Raw genomic sequence first — 18612 nt, 5'->3', positions numbered from 1 at the left:
CACGGGGGGTGACTTCGGGCCTGTGCTGTTGGGTGTCATGGGGGGTGACTTTGGGCCTGTGCTCTTGGGGTGACATAGGAAGTGACTTCATTTCTGTGCTGTTGGGGTGACATGGGGATGACTTGAGGCCTGTGCTGTTGGGGTAACACGGGGTGTGACTTCAGGCCTGTGCTGTCGGGGGTGTGACTTCAGGCCTGTGCTACTGGGGGTGACACAAGGTGAGACTTCAGGCCATTGCTCTTGGGGTGACATGGGGTGCAACTTCAGGCCTGTGCTGTTGAGGGTGACATAGGGTGTGACTTCGGGCCTGTGCTATTGGGGTGAAGTAAGGTACGATTTCTGGCCTGTGCTGTTGGGGTGACACGGGGTATGACTTCCGGCCTGTGCCGTTGGGGTGACATGGGGTGTGACTTCTGGCCTGTGCTGTTGGGGGTGACATGGGGTGAGACTTTGGGCCTGTGCTGATGGGGTGACATGGGGTGCAATTTCGGGCCTGTGCTGTTGGGGGTGATGGGGGTGTGACTTCGGGCCTGTGCTGTTGGGGTTACATGCGGTGTGACTTTGGGTTTGTGCTGTTGGGGTGACATGGGGGGTGACTTTGTGCCTGTGCTGTTGGGGTGACATGGGGGGTAACTTCGGGCATGTGCTGTTGGGGATGACATGGCGTGGGACTTCGGGCCTGTGCTGTTGGGAGTGATGTGGGGTGTGAGTTCGGGCCTGTGTTGTAGGGGTGACACAAGGTGTGATTTCGGGCCTGGGCTTTTGGGTGTGATGGGGGTGTGACTTCGGGCCTGTGCTGTTGGGGGTAATGGGGGTGTGACTTTGGGCCTGTGCTGTTGGGGGTGATGTAGGTGTGACTTTGGGCCTGTGCTGTTGTGGTGACATGGGGGTGACTGTGGGCCTGTGCTGTTGGGGTGACATGGGGTGTGACTTAGGGCCTGACATCGGATGTGACTTTGGGCCTATGGAGTTGGGGTAACATGGGCTGTGTGACTTCAGGCCTGTGCTGTTGGGGTGACATGGGGTGTGACTTTGGGCTTGACATGGAGTATGACTTTGGGCCTGTATAGTTGGGGTGACATGGGGGGTAACTTCAGGCCTGTGCTGTTGGGGTGACATGGGTTGTGACTTCGGGCCTATGCTTTTGTGGTGACATGGGGTGTGACTTTGGGCCCGTTGTGTTGGGGGTGACATGGGGTGCAACATCAGGCCTGTGCTGTTGGGGTGACATGGGGTGCGACGTTGGGCCTGTGCTGTTGGGGTGACATGGGGGGTGACTTCAGGCCTGTGCTGTTGGGGATGATCGGTATGTGACCTCAGGCTTGTGCTGTTTGGGGTGATACGGGGGTGAAGTTGGGGGTAACTTTGGGTGTGTGCCGTTGGGGGTGACATAGGGTGTGACTTCAGGTCTGTGCTGTTGGGGGTGACATGGGGTGTGACTTCAGGCCTGTGCTGTTGGGGATGATTGGGGTGTGACTTCAGGCCTGTGCTGTTTGGGGTAATCAGGGTGTGACTTCAGGCCTGTGCTGTTGGAGGTGACATGGTGATACAGTGACTTCAGAGCTTTTCTTTTGGTGGTGAAATGGTGGAGTATGACATCAGGCTTGTGCTGTTGGGGTGACATGCTGGTTCAGTGGCATCAGGCCTGTGCTGTCTGGAGAGCAGAAGGCATGTGTGGCATGATGGGGTCATCTCTGGCATGGCTGCCCTGACCGCTCATGATGCACCCTTGGGGCCTCTTTGCTACTCTCCTAGGCTGAGCATGGCTGGACTCACCCCTACATCCCCAGCACCACCGGAGACTACAGGGTGACCCTGAGATGGATCCATGATTCCCAGCTCTGCAAATGATGAGAACATGTTTTCATGCCTCCCTCCCTACCCCAGAGCTGAAGTTTATGTCTCAGGGAGGTCCAGAAAGGAGAAGGAATAGTCTTGGGTCTGACGCCCCCCCCAACCCGGTCTCATCCCCCATCCCCATGGGGATTCCATTTGCCAGAGACAGGGCCCCAGCATCTGGAGGTTTGGTGGTGTGGAGTTAGGTGCTAAGACGGGCGTTCAGTGTGTTGGCCCGACGTCCTGTGTGGTCATCAGTACTGTCCCCATTCCCCAGAGGAGGAAATCGAGGCTCAGCAGGATTAGGTGGCACACAGATGGGTCCACAGTTGGGGTCTCTCCCATACCCACTCCAGCCACAAACAGCAGGACAAAGGAAGCCCCACCCCATGCTTCCTGTGGGAGGGCCGTCCCCCTGCCCCTCCCCCTGCCCCACCCCATGCTTCCTGTGGGAGGGCACTCCCCCTCCCTCCCTGATACAGTCTGGCAGGGGTCTGGATACTGGGAAGCCAGGGACTTCAAGAGCTACCATTGGGTAATGACAGAGCACGAGTGTAGAACACGGATGGGGAGAGTCTTTTTCCTTATCAAAAGGAATGCTGCCTCAGTGGTGAATTTGAGGCACCAGGACAGCTTCTAGTGGGGTGGAGGGGTCTCCTGAGAGTCTCTGAACACCACTGAGCTATAGATGTGTGGACTGAGCCAGTCCCAGTGCCCAGCCTGGGGTACAAGTGGGGAAAATGACCAGCGAGGACTAAGGACTTGGCCTCTCATCCCTGTCTTTTCTGCCTTTCAGTGGTGGGGATGGACTTCAGGGTGTAGCCAAGTGGTGGGTGGGTGGTGAGGGTGAGGCCTGGGAGCTCCCCGTGTCCCCACAGTTCCCCTCCCTCTGTCCAAGCCCCCCTCGCCACATGAGGATGGGAGTGCTCAGAGGGGTCTGGTGTCAGGGTCTGTATGAAACTCCAGACGGACCCCCTTCCTCGCCTGTGAAATGAGGGCCTCAGGCCAGCCCAGGGCCCAGCCTTTGATTATTTACTCATCAGGAAGATGCTGTCTCCCACACAAGTTGAGTTGATTCATTCCTGGCCAAATGCCATTCCAAGTGAGGCTGGGGAGGTGGAAAGAGTTGAGCACCTGCCTCCTCTGCTTCCTACTTGGGCGAGAACTTAGATCCCCCAGCCTCAGGTAACTCATCTGAAAACAGGGCATGAAAGAACCCACCGCCCCGGGAAGACTCAGCGAGACGGTGCGTGGAGAATGTTGTGTGTGCAGGCACGGATCAGGCCAGTGACTCCGCGTTCATCACCGGCTCTCACGCCACTCTGTGCAGGCACAAGTCGAGGGGTTTATGGTGCTGGCTCCTCCAGCCTCAATAAAGCCTGGGTTCAGTGAGGAGGCAGGTGCCTGTACGGCCTTCATAGACCCATGAGACAGGCAAGACACAGAGAGACGAAGTAATAGGCACACAGTCACCCAGCTCGCTGGGGCAGTTAAGGCCAGGCAGGCTGATCCAGAGTGCACGTGGGCGCGGGCGTGGGTGCCCCTCGTGTGTGTGTGTCCATGCATGTCTGTGCATGTGTACGATTCTTCCCTCTGAGACTGCAGCGGCCCATGCCAGCTGGTGACTCCTGCAGCCAAGGCTTCCCCAGCCAACCCCCTGGCATCTGGGTGAGGGAGAGTTGACCGTTCCATGTCTGTCCCATCAGTTCTAGAGCGGCCTGGGAAGTCCCAGCCCTTTCTTCTCAGATGTTCGTTCAGGGTCCAGGGTCCCCAGGGCAGACTCTCACTGCTGACTCTCGCTGTGTGTGAATGTGGAGGGGAAGGCAGGGTGGTATCTGTGAGCCATCCACACTGGGCCATCTCGCTCTTGACTTACGACCACAGGTGATAGTGATGGGTCCCATTTAGATAATGGGATATTCTTAGAATGAGCCTTTGTTGGAAATCTGCTTGTGTGGGTGGCAGAGACTTGACAGGTCTGGGGAAGAGCAGATTTTCAGACAAGGCCTTGCAGGAACAGGGAGGTATAGCCCTTTGGCCCAGAATGGCCACTGATGCAGAGGGCGGGTCAGGGGAGAACGTGCCAGTGTAGTGATGAGGAAAGTCTGGTCTGGACCCTCCACGGGCTGAGCACCCTGTGGCTCCTCACCTGACCCCTCTGAGCCCGTGGTGCCGCCTCCACCCCCCTGACCTGCCTGCTTTCTTTTTATTATTTTTTAAAACTTATTTTTATTTTTTCAAAGATGGGGTTTCACCATATTGGTCAGGCTGGTCTCGAACTCCTGACCTCAGGAGATCCACCCACCTCAGCCTCCCAAAGTGCTGGGATTACAGGCGTGAGCCACTGTGCCCAGCTAGACCTGCCTGCTTTCTACCTAGCTTCTCCCAGTGCCCACATGAGCCCGGCTGAGGCCTCGTGCCCTTGAGTGGCCTTAGGGTGGTGGAGGGACTGGCCCGGGAGATCTGGCCGCAGCTGCTCAGTTTCGCAGAAGCCACTCTCATGGGGCGCCACCGCAGCACAGGCTTCCCCCTTTCTGGGAACTTGGCTCCTGCCAGCTTCCTCTCCTGTGTCATCATTTCCCTTATGATCCCCCCACCACGTCCACTCACTCCCAGCCAGTGGGGACAGGCAGAACTGTGGGTTCCCTAGGCCAGCTGGAGCCATCCCCCCAACCTGGCCTGGCCTGGCTAGGGGGTGGCCCTGGTATTCTCCGGAGCCCTGGTGGCCAGCACTGTTGGCAGCCACAGGGGCTCAGTGGGAACTTCAGAGCACCTGACCTTGGCTGGGCTGCCCTCCATGAGCTCACAGCCTGACGTCAGCAAGCGCTTCAAAGAAGTCATTTCCTAAGCATGCCTTAACCCATGCGGCAAGGGAGATACGATCGCCCGTTTTACAAATGTGAAAAGTCAAGCTTGCTGAGGGTGACCCGAGGTCACACAGCTTGGGGCAAAGCCAGGCTGAGGATTCAGCTCTGCAGCCCAGGTCCCGAGAGGTGCTGCTGTCTTTCTCTCCAGCACTTGCCTTCTGTGACCCTCCTTCCCCTTTAACCCATCTGTAGGTAAGGGCACGGGGGCTGCATTCATCCACCCATGCGCCCTTCCTTCCTTCCTCCCTTCCTTCCTTCTTCCTTCCTGTGTTCTCCTCCACCCCCCACCCTCCCCTCCATCCACCCATCCATGCATTTATCCCTCCAGGAAGTACTTCCTGGCAGGGTCCCTGCCAGCCTCCTGGATGAGGCCAGAAGGAAATAGTTCCCATCTCCAGAGAGGTGAGGAAGCAAGGCAGTCCACACAGTGCAAAAATGTGCCTTCTGACGCTCGGTACTTTGCAGCTGAGGTGAACTGGCAGGCATTGCGGCTGTCAACCTTCTGGTGCTTCTTGCAGAGGGCTTCAGGGGAGCACTAGATGGACGGGGCGGGGGGGCACTGGAGAGCCAGAGAATGGGAGCCCTCCCCCAGGAAGCTCCATAGTAGAAACCTAGAACTCAGATGGGCCAAGGGGCCAGGCCAGGGCTAGTCTATGACACGGGGTATGGCCACCAAATCCCTGCCTATTTAGTTCCAGTGATGTTTTTGGGTCCGCCCCGTCCCCTCCCCCTCCCCCTCCCCCACTCCTCCTCCTCCTTTTCCTTCTTTTTCTCCTCCTCCTCCTCTTCCTCCTCCTCCTTCTCTTCCTCCTCCTTCTCTTCCTCCTCCTTCTCTTCCTCTCCTCCTTTCCTTCTCTTCTCTTCCTTTTCCTCCTCCTCCTTCTCTTCTCCTTCTCCTCCTCTTCCTTTTTCTTCTCCTTCTCATCCTCCTCCTCCTCCTTCTCTTCCTTTTCCTTCTCTTCTCCTTCTCCTCCTTCTCTTCCTCCTCGTCCTCCTTCTCATCCTCCTCTTCCTCCTTCTCATCCTCCTCCTCCTCCTTCTCATCCTCCTCTTCCTCCTCCTCCTCCTTCTCATCTTCCTCCTCCTCCTTCTCTTCCTTTTCCTTCTCCTCTCCTTCTCCTCCTTCTCTTCCTCCTCCTCCTTCTCATCCTCCTCTTCCTCCTTCTCATCCTCCTCCTCCTCCTTCTCATCCTCCTCCTCCTCCTCTTCCTTTTCCTTCTCCTCTCCTTCTCCTCCTTCTCTTCCTCCTCCTCCTCCTCCTCCTCTTCCTTTTCCTTCTCCTCTCCTCCTCCTCCTTCTCATCCTCCTCCTCCTCCTTCTCTTCCTTTTCCTTCTCCTCTCCTTCTCCTCCTTCTCTTCCTCCTCCTCCTTCTCTTCCTTTTCCTTCTCCTCTCCTTCTCCTCCTTCTCTTCCTCCTCCTCCTCCTTCTCATCCTCCTCTTCCTCCTTCTCATCATCCTCCTCCTCCTTCTCATCCTCCTCCTTCTCTTCCTTTTCCTTCTCCTCTCCTTCTCCTCCTTCTCTTCCTCCTCCTCCTCCTTTTCCTTCTCTCTCTCCTCATTTCCTTCTCTTCTCCTCTTCCTTCTTTTCCTTCTCCTCCTCCTCCTCCTTTTTCTCCTCCTTCTCTTCCTCTCCTCCTCCTCTTCTCCATCTTCCTTCTCCTTTTCCTCTTTTCCCCTCTTTCTTCTTGAGGAGAAAGAATCTGGATTATTATGTGAAATTTGCTGGCAACTCAATGAAGCAATTTCTACACACCGCGTAAACAGATCATCTTTGCAGTGACTCATCTTGGGCCACTAGATTCCAGTTCCCGCCTTGAAGTCCTCTCTGGCCCCTTCTAAGCAGAGGCTTGCCCCTGGAATTCCACCCCCTCCACCCCTGCTCCAGGCCTCCAGAGTGAGAACCAAATGCCGCCCAGGCAGACAGGTGCCCGGGCTATTCGGTGAAGCCTTGGGGAAAGGCTGCTTCTAGGACTCTCCCTGGAGGTTGAGAGAACTTCCTGTGGCCGGGACAGGGGCCTCTGCCTTGCAGCCCCTGCCCAAGGCTTGGTGACACTGCAGCTCTCCACACAGCTGATTTAGGGGGAAATGCCCCACTCCCCTCCAACCCCGGCTTGGGCTCCTGCTCTGTCTCTCCACAATCTCCCTGTGACTGTGGGAGGGACACCCCAAGGTCCGTGGGATCAGTACTTCCCAACGCCTGGCTCCCCTGTGTACTTCCTGTGGCCCTTCTCTGAGGAAAACAATCCATGATCACTTTATAAACAAACAGGTATCAAAACCTGTCCCTTCCCCCACGCCCCTGCCTCACACATTGAGATGTTTAAAAAGCCTCAAAGCTCTTCTTCAGCTGTTCCTTCGTTTTACCAGGGCAAGAGGGCTAGACTTGCTCAGGGGCGCCCCCTGGCGGTGCCTCGTCCCCCACCGGCCCCGCTGAGCTGGGGGAACCATGGTGGGGTCTCAACCTGTTCTGTCTCAGGAGTTACTCTCTGCAGAATGACTGAGCACCCTAAAGAGTTTTTGTTTCTATAGATCTATACTTACAACAGCAGAAATTAAACAGAATTTTAAAACGTTTATTAATTCCCTTAATGTAATTAGAAGCCCGTGACACATTTGAATGTAAACACCATTCTAGGAAAACTGGTTGCATTCTCTCCAGCACTAAAAATATTTAGTGACAAGAGGGCTGTCATTTTACATTTCCGTACCTAACTTTAACAACCAGCTTCACAGACCACATGCTGGACCTTCCCGTCTCCCTCCAAGTTCAATCAGTCCCGACATCACACATCGCGTAGTCTCTGGACAGCTGTTCTGTCACCTTATGAGAGAATGAGGGCAAAAAAGGCAATGACATCTGAGTGTTACTATTAAAATGAATTTTGAGCCAGGAACGGTGGCTCACACGTATAATCCCAGCACTTTGGGAGGCTGAAGTGGGTGGATTATCTGAGGTCAAGAGTTAGAGACCAACCTGACCAACATGGAGAAACCCTGTGTCTACTAAAAATTAGCTAGGCATGGTGGCATATGCCTGCAGTCCCAGCTACTCAGGAGGCTGAGGCAGGAGAATCCCTAGAACCTGGAAGGTGGAGGTTGCAGTGAGCCGAGGTGTAGTGTCAATACACTCCAGTCTGGTTAACAGAGTAAAACTTCATCTCAAAAAAAATTTTTAAAAAGCGACTTTTGGAGCCCCGGGGATCCCCTGACTGCGCTTTGAGAACTGCTGGTTGGTGTAAGGGTAAGATCACGGTCACTGTAGCTGGATAGACCTTTGGGCGTGCCAGAGTCTAGGGCAGGTCTGTGGAGGACATGGAGGAGGCAGGGTGCTCAGACCTCAGAGCTCATTTTGCAGTGGGAATTGGGGTCCCTTCCCCCATGCCCCTGCCTCACACATTGAGATGTTTAAAAAGCCTCAAAGCTCTTCTTCAGCTGTTCAGTGGCTAATGAATTCACTTATTGAATGATGCTTACCACATTCTAGAAGTTCTGGGGAAGTGCCTGGCCCCTGGGAATCATGGTCAGCTCCGTGGGGTGTTGGATCTGCTGTGGGCCTTCGGGGGCATTCCCGCTGCTCTCTGGATTTCCTCTCACTTTCTCTGCCTGGGGCATTTTCAGCTTCTGGAGACTTTCAACCTGCGCCCCCCTGCGTGTGATTCCCCCATCTGCAAATACTCTGATTTGCTCTGTGGGAGCACTTCCTTCCCTGTAGGGGGCATTTCTAGGAGCTGATGGAGCTATCCCCATCTGTTCTGCAAGGGTGTCCCACTGTTCTGGGGGCGTGGTTGCACCCACTCTGTGAAGGCGCGCCAGTGCCCACTTGCTCTGTGAGGCAGAGTGCGCTGGATTCTCTGCAGGAGGAGCCCCTGGGCTCATGACCGGGAGATGGGGAGATGGGAGAGGCTCCTACCTGTTCTCTGGTAGGAGAGAAAGACTCAGACTCTCTGGAACTTCCCCCGCCTGCTCTGTTTGAATAGGGGAATGTTTTTGGTGGCATTGTGGCAGGGATGTGAGGGTGCTCCCGCAGCTGGGGGTGGCCCCACCCCTTGTGGCCATGCTCGGAGAGTGTGCTGCTCATCAGGATTAAGCTACCGGTCATGGGAAAAGGACTGATCCTTCCCTCAAGCCCACAGTGTCCCCGGGAGGCAGGAGGGTTGGTGTCTCAAGGGGAGCGTTGCTGCCCCTCACCCCACACCAAGCACAAGGCAAATGACCTTGCCCATCTGCAGACAGTGGGCCAGTCAAGGGCTTTTGCCTCTACTGACCCATTGAAGCCTTTTGTCAGATTCAAGGTCAACAGAAATAATACCTTTCCTTGTTTTATAAGGGAGGAAAGTGAGCTCAAAGAAAGATCTTGACTTGCTAGAACCTCACAGTTCACAGGTGACCATGACTAGACTTGAGTTTTATCTGGCAGGCAGTGGGGAGCCATTGAAGGTGTTTGAGCAGGGCAGTGACATAGCCAGCCTACTTTCTAGAAGATGACTCTGGGGGTAAGCAGTCACCCAAGGGAGACAGAAAGCGGGGCAGAGGTGGCACAGTGGGGGTGCAGCTCCCCTGCCTCTCTGGCTGCCCTGTCCTTGCTCTGGCTGTGCACCAGACCCAGGAGACATCTCTGGTCCCTGCAGGCTGTGTGGCCTGCGCATCCTGCAGCCCTACGCTGAGAGGATCCCTGTGGTGGCCATGGCCGGCATCACCATCAACTTCACCTCCCAGGTCTCCCTTACTGGGCCCGGTGTGCAGGTGCACTACAGCTTGTACAACCAGTCGGACCGTGAGTATGAGCAGCCCGGGGAATCCCTGCAGCGACTCCCTGCCTTTTGGCCATCCCTGGAACCACCAAGGGGGTTGTGGGCAGCTGTTTATGAGGCTGAAGGAGTGTGTCTGTGTGCATATGTGTGTGCTTGCACAAATTTATGCAGCACATGTGCAAGGCAGTCACATGGGTTTGCAGAAACACACACTTACACATATCCACGTATGTTTTGTGTGCATGTGTCTAGATGTGTATGTCTGCTTGGACTGTGTACACAGGTGCCCGGAACAGTATCTGTGGGTGCCTATCCATGCATGTGTGAGCGCACAGGAGGGTGCGTGTCTGTGTGACTTCAAGGCTATGCATGGCCTAATGGCCCCTCCCTGCCCCCATGTCCCTTGTGGTTTCGCAGCCTGCCCTGGAGAGTTCCTCTGCTCTGTGAATGGACTCTGTGTCCCTGCCTGTGATGGGGTCAAGGACTGCCCCAATGGCCTGGATGAGAGAAACTGCGGTGAGCAGCCCACGTGCCCATCCCTCCTGTCTCCTCACCTTCTCTGCTCTGAGCTGAGTGGAGACCCCACCCCTGAATGCAACTTCCATTATCAGCACCCAAGAAGTGGGGTGCTCTCACTGTGTTGGGGTGGTGAGATGAGGCAGAGCAGGAATGCGGCCTCCCCGAGACCACCCCTTGGGGCAGTGACAGGGACAAGTGGGGAGCCAGGTCTCCTGACTTCCAGCTCAGGGCCATCATTCCCAGCCCCTGTCCCAGCCAGCCTTCCAAGAAGGAACAGAATGGGTGAGGGAGATATCCCTCCTCCTCTGCCCTGTCAAAGTTCTAAGTATGTGGGGAGAAGGAAGTAAGAAGTCCATGGGAGCGTGGGGGATAATCCTGCCACGGTGCTGGGGAAGGCACCTCATATTTGGAAGCCAAACATCTGGCTTCAAGTTCTGGCTCAGCCAAGTGACCTCAGACGAGTCACTTTGTCTGTTTCCACCAATGAAATGGGGTATCTCACAGGGTTGCCGTGAAACTTTGGGTGTAAAGTAGCAGAGAGAGAGGCCGGGTGCAGTGGCTCATGCCTGTAATCCCAGCAATTTGGAGGCCGAGTCAAGTGGATCACCTGAGGTCAGGAGTTCAAGACCAGCCTGGCCAACATGGTGAAACTCGTCTACTAAAAACACAAAAATTAGCCGGACGTGGTAGCACACACCTGTAGTCCTAGCTACTCAGGAGGCTGAGGCAGGAGAAAGGCTTGAATCTGGGAGCTGGAGGTTGCAGTGAGCCAAGACTGCGCCACTGCACTCCAGCCTGGGCGACAAGAGTAAGACTGTCTAAAAAAGAAAACATAAATAAGTAAACAAAGATAAAAACAAAAATAAAGTAGCAGAGAAAGAGATTTGTGACCAGTAATGTGCGATACAGCACACCTTCCACAGGCATCGCCGGGCCCCGCTGGCTCCTCTGGCTTCCTCCCACCTGTCCCCGCTCTGTCTCCACAGTTTGCAGAGCCACATTCCAGTGCCAAGAGGACAGCACGTGCATCTCACTGCCCAAGGTCTGTGACGGGCAGCCTGACTGTCTCAACAGCAGCGATGAAGAGCAGTGCCAGGAAGGTAGGGCAGGCCTGGCTGGGTGTCTGGAGGGACACCAAAGACAGTCTAGGCCTGCTATGTGCTTCAGCAAAGGGTCTGGCTTCTCATCATCTGAACACCCACCAACCCGTCTGTATGGACACATGTATGTCCATCCATCCATGCATCCATCTTCTGGTCTCCAATCACCCTGTCTGTCCATTGATTCATACAGCTACCCATTTATCCATGCATCTACTGGCCTGTGCAACCATCAATCTCCCTATCATCAAACCGTCAATCTACCCATTTATTGATTTGCCTATCTGCCTGTATGGCCACTGTTCCATCCACCCACCCATCTATCCATCTGCCCACCCGCCCATCCATCCATCTTCCCATCCACCTGTCCATCCATTCATCCATCCCTCCATCCACTCATCCATCCATCTGCCCATCCACCCATCCATCCATCTTCCCATCCACCCATCCACCCACCCGTCCATTCATCCATCCCATTCATCCATCCCTCCATCCATTCATCCATCCACCCGTCCATCCATTCATCCATCCATCCACCCATCCATCCATCCCTCCATCCACCCATCCATCCATCTTCCCATCTACCTACCCATCCATCCATCTTCCCATCCACCCGTCCATCCATTCATCCATCCCTCTATCCACCCATCCATCCACCCACTGATATCCCTAACCCTACTGGTCCTTATGTCCACTCATTTGTCCAACCTTCTAGCTGTTTCTCAGTCTCCCTAATGGACCACCACTCCACCCATTAGCTTGTCTGCCCAATCTTCTGTCTGGGTCTATTTATCAATCCATCCATCTACCCATCCAACTGACCAACCGACCAACACTTCCAGATTACCGAGCAATAGGCCAGGTGCAGTCAGGAAGCAGGAATAAAATACCAGAGATGCAGCCCCTGCCTTCCAAGGCTTATGTTAGTAGGAGGATATGATGGGTGACTCTCCTGCAGTGTGGGAAGACTGGGGGGCAGGGAGGAGGTCCGACATGAAAAGCTTCCTAGAGAAAGTAGGTATTTGGTCCTTGATGAGACCTAAAACTTAAATAAGCAGGTAGAAGGGAGAGAGGCAAAGACCAGGTGGTGGAGCGTAAAGTTCTTTGCAGTGAAGAGCAGGGAGGAAAAGGTGGGCAACCGGGCAGAGCCTGGGGGACTGCCAGGCTAGGTGGGGACCTGGTCTGAAAGTGGAGGCACAGTTCTGCCTTGAAGTTCCACACTGGAGGTGGGGGCATGATCAGGAGCTCCAGTCTGAGAGAGAGACACTGCCTTGCGCTCAACAGACCAGTCCGAGTGAGAGACTGGAGGGGATGGACATGACCTGCTTTTAGGATACCCTAAAGGAGACTCAGAAAAAGGCTCTCCAGTCCCCTCCTGGGTCTGTCGTTCCTGTACCCCACTTTGGAAAGCTCCCTTGGGGCTCAGAGACCCACCTGCTATGCCCTGTCCTCATCCCCTCTATCCCAGGGGTGCCCTGTGGGACATTCACCTTCCAGTGTGAGGACCGGAGCTGTGTGAAGAAGCCCAACCCACAGTGTGACAGACAGCCTGACTGTAGGGACGGCTCAGACGAGCAGCACTGTGGTGAGCCCTACCCGGCTGCCCAGGGCCCTGGAGCTTGGGAGGGAGGGGGCTGCCCAGAGCAGGTAGCTGGAGGGTAATCTCACTGTTGTCCCCTGGTCTCTCTTTATCCCATCCTCTGCCCCCTCACCTGGGTCCTGATGGTCTCTCCCACTCCCTGGTTCTCCTGTTCTCGGTCTCTCCAACTCTTTCCTTTGCCCTTCCTCTCCGTCTGCTTCTCATTGGCCTCTCCCCTTCCCCTCCTCCTCTGTCCACCCCACCACCTGCCCCCATCCCCAGACTGTGGCCTCCAGGGCCCCTCCAGCCGCATTGTTGGTGGGGCTGTGTCCTTCGAGGGTGAGTGGCCATGGCAGGCCAGCCTCCAGGTTCGGGGTCGACACATCTGTGGGGGGGCCCTCATCGCTGACCGCTGGGTGATAACAGCTGCCCACTGCTTCCAGGAGGACAGGTGAGGGGGAGGGCACGGGGACCTAGGCTGTAAGACACAAGGGCAGGGAAGGACAGGCGGGAGGTGCACTGTGTCTGAGCTGTTTGCAGATAGAGGGAAGGGCGGTGGAGCCCCCAGACAGGCTGCTGCGACATGGGTTCTAGTCCTGGCACCACCAGGACCCACTGGGGCCCTGGACACGTTGTTCCACCTCTCTGCCATCTACTTTTGGTATCTTGCTTTAAGTTGGGTGAGTGATTCATTCATCCATTCATCTCACTCACTCAGCAATACTGGTTGTGCTCCTACTATGTGCCAGGGTCTGTGCTAGACGCTGGGGATGCAGTAAAGGACAAACTGCCCAATCTAGTCATAAGCTATGACACTCCCCCAGGTGTGACACAGGGTGGCAGGCGGGGCTGCGGAGCCCACAGGGGATGTCTCATCAGGCCCCATGGCCATCTTTCCCATGTACTTGGTGGGCTGAAACCTCCCCCAATCCACCCCCAGAGGGATCTCGGCCCGGACCCCACCCCCAGGCTCTGCACAGGGATCCGGCCCCCTTTTGTATCCTCTCCAGGGTGCAGGGTTCTCTGGCCACCCAGCCCTCTTTAGCCCCATCCCACGCTCCCCCCCGGCCTCCGGTAGAGATCCGAAGGCTGCCCGCCTGCCACCCAGGCAGCTGGCTGACTCAGGCCAATTCCTCCATGCTCGATTCACACCCCCTCCCCGCCAGGACCCACCAGCCTCAGGGAATTCAGAGCAGCCTGGGTCTGTAAAGCGCACAGGAATATGTGTCCGGGGCCAGTCACTGTGCTACATTTTTTACATACACGGTCTTATTAGATTCTCTCAAGAACATTCGAGTAGAAAATGCCATTCCCATTTCTCAGATGAGGCGGCAGAGGCTTCGAGAGGCACACACTTGTCTAGGGAGGGATGGAGCTGGGCCGACTAGGACCAAGGCTGAAGGCTGCTCCACCGGCTAGGCGGCCTCCAGGGAGGGAAGGGAGGGCGGGTGTGGAAGTCACCGTCCCAGGTGGGGAGCTGGCTATTCTGAGTGTCTCTGGCTGGGAAGAGGCAGCCCCGGAGCAAGGACCCCACCCCACCCCACCTCGCCCCAGCATGGCCTCCCCGGCGCTGTGGACCGTGTTCCTGGGCAAAGTGTGGCAGAACTCGCGCTGGCCTGGCGAGGTGTCCTTCAAGGTGAGCCGCCTGCTCCTGCACCCATATCACGAAGAAGACAGCCACGACTACGACGTGGCGCTGCTGCAGCTCGACCACCCGGTGGTGCGCTCGGCCGCCGTGCGTCCAGTCTGCCTGCCCGCGCGCTCCCACTTCTTCGAGCCCGGCCAGCACTGCTGGATCACCGGCTGGGGCGCCCTGCGCGAGGGAGGTGAGCAGCAGCGGGGGACTGGCTGCAGGAGGCGGAAGGGACCGTGGGGATGCGCCCCGCAAAATGGGGCCTGGAGAAGGGCGGGGCTGGGCGCCCTGGGGCTCCACCCACGGGCCCTCTAGTCCTGGGATCCAAATTGGGCTGAATTTTTACAGTAGAAAACCACCATTTAATGCGGCCCATAGCCCCCCTGCCCCTACCCTCCCAGCTCTTCCCTTCCCTCTGGAAGGGCGTTTCGTGTGGGGCAAAGGAGCAGGTCTGGAACCACTGGCCATGTGCAAGCTCCACCCCCTCCCCTGGGGCTGCAAGGGCGGAGGCTCTTCATTATTACCACTTTCCACACGAGGCCGGATTTTAAGAGAATGTGACTTCATACGATCCACCCAACAGCCCTAGGGGTGGATGCTGTGGGCCCATTTTATGGATGGAGAAACCAAGGCTCAGAGACATGTTGCTGTAAGTCACACAGACAGAGAGGACTGGAGCGGAGATGGGAACCCAGGACTGGGGGCCTCCAGAGCTCCCGCTCTTCCTGCTACTGCTCTCAGAAATGGGGTCTCTCCCCTTTCTACCTTCACTGGCCAGAGCTGGCCATCCCTGGAGGCCACCGCACCTGTGGACACAGGCAAACCTGCAGCCATGCCCTGCAGCCTCTGTGCTGGTGACTTCTGTACAATGGCTTACAATCTGGAGGCAGGCAGGGTTGCAGAGATATTTTAAGGGGGAAACTGAGGCTCGGAGGAACAGTGACTTGCCCAGGGGGATGGCAGAATCATGGCAAAGCAAAGGTTGGTTCATTCACTATTCGTCTACTCAGTCACTCAGTGGCATGTTTCTCAGCACCAACTATGTGCCAGGCATGGTGCTAGGGGCAGGGAACGTAAGGATGAAGAGAACATTCTAGGGGAGACAGACAGCGGTAAGAGCTGACATGCATGGGCAGGTGCAGGGACTGTGGAGACACAGAGGAGGCTCCTGCCCAGGTAGGGTCAGGGGAAGCTTCCAGGGAGAGTTGTTTAAGCTGAGGCCTGGAAGATGAGGTGGCAGTGTCCTAAGGGGAGACATTCAGGTGAAGACAGGTGTCAGGACAGGAAGACCTGAGAACATCCGAAGCCTGCCAGAGGGGTGGTGGCGGCAGCAGGTGTGCCCGGGCAGCCAGAAGGGCAGTGTCAGGATCTTGGACCAGGAGCTCTCCCTCCCACCTGCACCTTAAAACCTTGTGCAGAGCCTTAAGGAACACCCCGAGTATCAGGGCTCCCTGGGGACTGGTGTGCAGCCCTCGTGGAGAATTGCTGGGGTGGACTGCAGAGTTGGGGCACTGCAGAGTTCTAAGGAAGCCATGGGGGGTCAGGTATGGGCTTCAGCAACACCCCCAGGTTCTATAACAGGGCATTGGGGAGCAAGCCAGAACCCAGAGGCGCCTGAGCAGGCAGAGGTGGGGATAAGAAGCTAGAGGAAGACACTCATCCACATGGGCTTTGGTGGGGGGCTCTGCCACCATGATCCCCACAGAGAAAGAGCTAGAACAAAGTGACAGGGAGGCAGAGGGGCAGGAGCGACCCTAGCAGGGGAAAGGGTGGGCAGAGCAGGAGAGAGGCAGGCTCCTGAGATGCAAAGGGAATAGCCTTAGGGAAAGCAGAGAACAGGGGTTCCCGGCAAATGAGATCTCACCTCTGTCCTTGACCATGGACAGGCCCCACCAGCAACGCTCTGCAGAAAGCGGATGTGCAGCTGATCCCACAGGACCTGTGCAGCGAGGCCTATCGCTACCAGGTGACGCCACGCATGCTGTGTGCCGGCTACCGCAAGGGCAAGAAGGATGCCTGCCAGGTGAGTCCCCTGGGCGTGGGAGGGAGAGGACGCTGCTCACTTCACCAGGGTCTGGTCCTTGGCTCACATCGGCCTGCTGAAGCCTCCATCCTCCCAGCAAGGTGGTGAAAGCCGCCCCCACTTTACAGAGGAGGAGACTGAGGCTTGGGGGAGGGGTCGAGGAGCTTGCCCAAGGTTGCAGAGCCACAGACAGGAAGAGATATTGTGACAGGTAGGTGTTAGGCTCAGACGTGGTTCTGCTCCTCGCCCATCGCAAGGCACTAGGCCCACAGTGAGGTGGACACAAGGAAGAAGAAAGGGGTGTCAGCCACAGAGGGGAGGCGAAGGCAGAGGGGGGCGTGGGGACACAGCACAGGTCCAGGAGGGCCCAGACTGGCTGGAGGCTGCACAGGGCTGGCTGGGGCTCTCTCCGTTTAGTAGGTGAGGGGAAAGCAGAGCTTCAAGACTGAAAGCACCTCTCTGGCACCACCCAGCCAGTTCCCAACAGTCAGAACTCAATCCCCATGGCCCCTCACCTAGAAAGAGGGTGGCCTTACCCTGCTTCCGTCCTCTCTCTTTTCCCCCTTGCAGGGCGACTCGGGCGGTCCGCTGGTGTGCAAGGCACCCAGTGGGCGCTGGTTCCTGGCGGGGCTGGTCAGCTGGGGCCTGGGCTGCGGCCGGCCCAACTACTTCGGCGTCTACACCCGCATCACAGGGGTGATCGGCTGGATCCAGCAAGTGATGACCTGAGGAACTGCCCCCTGCAGAGTGGGGCCCACCTCTTGTACTCACGGAGCCCAGGGCAACTGCCAAGCAGTGGGACAAGTATTCTGGCGGCTGGCAGGTGGGCCCTGTAGTCGCAGGAGGTGGCATCTTGTCTCACCCCTGACGTCTGCTCCAGCGATGGCAGGAGGCGGAGGAGTGCTAGCAGCTGGAGGTCAAGACGTCCCCTGAGGACCCAGGCCCACACCCAGCCATCTGCCTCCCGATTCTCTCTCCTCTGTCCCCTTCCTCCACTGCTGCCTATTGCGGGGAGGTGACTCAGCAGCAAGAATGCTGGTTCCAGGTCCCCGGGAGTGTCTGAGACGCACCCCACCCTGTACAGAGGCTACTGGGCTGCCTTAGCTCCAGAGAGCAGGTGCCAGCTTTGGAAGCCCCCGGCCTAACTTGGGATCTGGGGATGAAAGGTGCCTCCATAGGAGGGGACCCTCAGAGCCCTGGAGACTGCCAGGTGGGCCAGCGCCACTGTAAGCCAAAGGGTGGGGAAGCCCTGATGCCAGGGTCCTTGCCCACCCCTGCCTGCCACCTGGGCCCTCACAGCCCAGACCCACACCGGGAGGTGAGCTCAGCTGCCCTTGGGAATAAAGCTGCCGACCCCAGCCCCACTGCTGGAGTTTGAATGGGGACCTGGGCACCAGCCTCACGCCTTTGATTGAAGCAGCCCCTGCTTCCTGCTCAGCCTGTTTGACAAGTGTCCAGAGGGCCAAGGTGGGCTCAGTGGCAGCAGGCGTGGCCACTGAGGGTGGGGCCTCCAGGGCAGCTGCCCAGGTCCCAGGAGAAACGCCTGGAAGGCAATTATTTGGGGACAGTTGGGTCAGGGTGAGGGATGTGAGGAGCGATGATCTTTTGGGACCTTAGGAGGAAACTGAGGCTCAGAGAGGTGGTTAACACCCTCATGATGGCACTGGGGGTGTAGAGGAGGCATGGACTCCTGTCTCCCAGTTCCCATCTACTGTGGCCCCTCCAGCTCAACACTCATTCCCTTTGGATTCTTTGAGTCACCGAGTAAAACCTCCGGCTCCAACCATGCGCCAGTACTGTGCTGGGACCACAGAGGTGTAGGACCTGACTCCTGACCCCAGGAGCAGTGAGGATAATAATCCAGTGGGAAGGGGCCAGCGGGGAGCATGGCCCGGGTAAGTCAAGGTGAACTGCTTGGAGGTCGTGAGACTTGAGCTGGGGCTCAGAGGTGGTCAAGCTGGGCACATCTGGGAAGGATATTCCAGGCAGGGGAAGAGCATGTGCAAAGGCACAGAGTCCTGGAAGGATGAGGCACACTGAGCAAGCTGAGCGAGTGTGTGTTAGAACAGAGCTAGAGGGGAGGGGCCGAAGGATTCAGAGGGGCAAACTGAGGTGGGATAACAGAACCTGGAGTTGAGCCAAGGATTTGACCCTGAAAGCACTGGGGAGCCATGGCGGGCTCTATGGTAGAGAAGTGACATGAGCGGACACACATTTTGGAACCACCCACTGGCATGAATGTGGAGGGAGTGGCGGGCAGGGAGGCCACTGCAGGACTCCAGGAAGGAGAGGATGGCCCCAGA

The 18612-nt window shown here is 56.9% G+C and overlaps 1 protein-coding gene and 2 long non-coding RNA genes across 5 annotated transcripts in view; 1 reads left to right on the top strand and 2 right to left on the bottom strand.

The window, feature by feature from the left end:
• TMPRSS6 (transmembrane serine protease 6) overlaps window positions 1–17667 on the top strand; it is a 67234-nt gene extending 49567 nt beyond the window's left edge. For all 3 annotated transcript variants that reach the window (XM_054241006.2, XM_035271681.3, XM_035271675.3), the window contains 8 exons: window positions 9333–9478; window positions 9873–9971; window positions 10961–11074; window positions 12543–12659; window positions 12936–13104; window positions 14208–14479; window positions 16173–16309; window positions 16880–17667. In XM_054241006.2, coding sequence (XP_054096981.2) covers window positions 9333–9478; window positions 9873–9971; window positions 10961–11074; window positions 12543–12659; window positions 12936–13104; window positions 14208–14479; window positions 16173–16309; window positions 16880–17038 — 1213 coding nt within the window. In that variant the 3' untranslated portion in view covers window positions 17039–17667. The remainder of the gene's footprint in view (window positions 1–9332; window positions 9479–9872; window positions 9972–10960; window positions 11075–12542; window positions 12660–12935; window positions 13105–14207; window positions 14480–16172; window positions 16310–16879) is intronic.
• Window positions 7257–9337, bottom strand: LOC118147227 (uncharacterized). The gene is made up of 2 exons (XR_013523179.1): window positions 8179–9337; window positions 7257–7525 (listed from the first exon to the last, which is right to left on the bottom strand). It is a non-coding gene; the product is annotated as an uncharacterized LOC118147227 (long non-coding RNA).
• Window positions 13903–17290, bottom strand: LOC128929008 (uncharacterized). Its single transcript, XR_013523177.1, has 3 exons — window positions 16846–17290; window positions 16151–16569; window positions 13903–14466 (listed from the first exon to the last, which is right to left on the bottom strand). It is a non-coding gene; the product is annotated as an uncharacterized LOC128929008 (long non-coding RNA).
• Window positions 17668–18612: the final 945 nt, after the last annotated feature.

Source organism: Callithrix jacchus, chromosome 1 (assembly GCF_049354715.1).
Source record: "Callithrix jacchus isolate 240 chromosome 1, calJac240_pri, whole genome shotgun sequence".
Taxonomy (NCBI): Eukaryota; Metazoa; Chordata; class Mammalia; order Primates; family Cebidae; genus Callithrix; species Callithrix jacchus.
Note: the sequence above shows the minus strand (reverse complement) of the source record. Positions and strands in the feature narration are given on the sequence as shown.